Source organism: Notothenia coriiceps, unplaced genomic scaffold (genome assembly GCF_000735185.1).
Source record: "Notothenia coriiceps isolate Sejong01 unplaced genomic scaffold, NC01 NC01_scaffold00037015, whole genome shotgun sequence".
Classification (NCBI taxonomy): Eukaryota; Metazoa; Chordata; class Actinopteri; order Perciformes; family Nototheniidae; genus Notothenia; species Notothenia coriiceps.
The window spans coordinates 1-2,022 of NW_011369716.1; the positions used below are offsets into that span (position 1 = coordinate 1).

A 2,022-nucleotide genomic window follows, 5' to 3' on the forward strand; every position below is an offset into this window, starting at 1 on the left:
AAAAATGTAATCGTTTGACAGCCCTAATATAAATATTTGTATTTGTCCTAAACCCAATTTCCCCTCTAGATAAATAAAGTGTTCTGACTCTGTTTATCTTTCGTCTTGTGTTTCAGGACCACTTCACGTCCCCGGATGAGTACGAGGAGCCGGCGGTTCTGTTCGAGGCGATCTCGTCTCACCAGCAGAACCTGGTGATCGCTCACGAGGGCGACCCGGCCTGGAGGAGCGCCGTCCTCTCCAACTCGCCCTCGCTGCTGGCGCTCAGACACGTCCTGGACGAGGGGACCAACGAGTACAAGATCATCATGCTCAACAGACGCTACCTCAGCTTCAGGGTCATCAAGGTGAGGACAGGCAGCTTTTTCTCAGACACTCAGGGAGAAATGATTACATCCCCATTTATTTCTTTATTAAGTAAACGCACATTTATTAACATTTCTGGACAGAAAAGCTCGTTTGTACGTCCTACGGCCACCATGGCCTTTGTGCACCTCACACTGTTAACATCTCTAAGTTATTAAATAAATAAATGTTAACTAGGTAAAATAAGATATGCATGAACAACAAAAATAAAATAAGCTACATTTATTTGTTATTGGCTTTGGTAGGTTATTGGTTATGTTCACATACTTATTTGATTATTAAAATGTAAACCGATCTTTTTCATATGGGCGTTTTAGAGTTGTGCCCCCTAGATCAGGTCTCTAGTAAGTGTGTGCTCAAAGTGCACCAGATTGAAGCATTTTACTGTAACGTGTCCTCTGCAGTGAGACACACTCACAGTAAAGTGTGTGTGTGTGTGTCCCCCCAGGTGAATAAGGAGTGTGTGCGCGGGCTGTGGGCGGGGCAGCAGCAGGAGCTGGTGTTTCTCAGGAACAGGAACCCTGAGCGCGGCAGCATCCAGAACGCCAAGCAGGCTCTGAGGAACATGATCAACTCGTCCTGCGACCAGCCCATCGGATACCCCATCTACGTGTCGCCCCTCACCACCTCCTACTGCAACACTCACCCCCAGCTGGGACACATCCTGGGGGGGCCCATCAGCATCGGGAACATCAGGAACTTTGTTGTGAGCACCTGGCACAGGTTGGTCTCTCTCTGCACGGCAGTAAGTCACATGTGGTGTCAGTAAAAACATGTAGTAAAATAAAGTTTTCACACTCTGTTAATGTCTCCTTCCTCTCCTATCGGAGAATGTAAATCCCTTCAGCATGTGTGAACCACAGACCTTATTAAGTCCTAAAATGCTGACTCATTCCTGCCTCTTTAATGAAATGTTTCGTAGGTTACGTAAAGGCTGCGGTGCCGGCTGTAACAGCGGAGGGAACATCGAGGACTCGGATGCGGGGGGGATGTCCTGCGGGAGTGGGAACGGGACGGGGGGCGACTCTCAGCAGAGCTCCGTGTCTCAGGGCGGGACGTCTGGACCGGCCCCCTCCCACACCTACCAGCCCCACACTCTGGGTGAGAACTCGTCACAATATCAATACAATAACACATTTATTTTATTTGAAGCTGTATTTTGTCTAATTTTGTGACATCAGCTCCAAAAAAGAACCAGATTTTCAGTGCGCTTCATTCAAATTCTGATTATTCGGTACATCCCTTGTTGAAATTTCACTGGAGCAAACTTTTCAAATTAACTTGCATATACATATTTTTTAAATGTTGCATTATGGGAATTTTAGGATCTAGCGTTTTATGAAACTTGATAAAAATATATTAAAGATTTAAAAAATTATAAAATTCTGGACACACATAAAAGCCGACAGACTCTTTAATTTGAATGTTTACCAAGAATTGCACACTTTTTCTTTTCCATTGCCGATATACCTAATTTTCTATTTTGTGATTATTATTATTTAACTTATTCCATGCCATGTTTTTAATGTAAATGCCTGGACCACGGGGGGGGGAGGGATTTGTTTATGCCGTGTACCGCCAACGTTTGTTTGTTCTGAATGGAAAATACAGTGACATTTTTTATTATAAAACATTCTAAAATCATATTCCCCCCCC

At 44.4% G+C, this 2,022-nt stretch overlaps 1 protein-coding gene across 1 annotated transcript; it reads left to right on the forward strand.

Annotated features, from left to right (window-relative positions):
* Positions 1–116: 116 nt before the first annotated feature.
* Positions 117–1,477, forward strand: LOC104964282 (pecanex-like protein 1; the record flags this gene model as incomplete). The annotated part of the gene is made up of 3 exons (XM_010793025.1): positions 117–347; positions 815–1,089; positions 1,289–1,477. Coding segments are annotated over 3 exons (695 nt in total), but the record flags the coding sequence as incomplete, so codon positions are not given.
* Between the last annotated feature and the right edge of the window lie 545 nt (positions 1,478–2,022).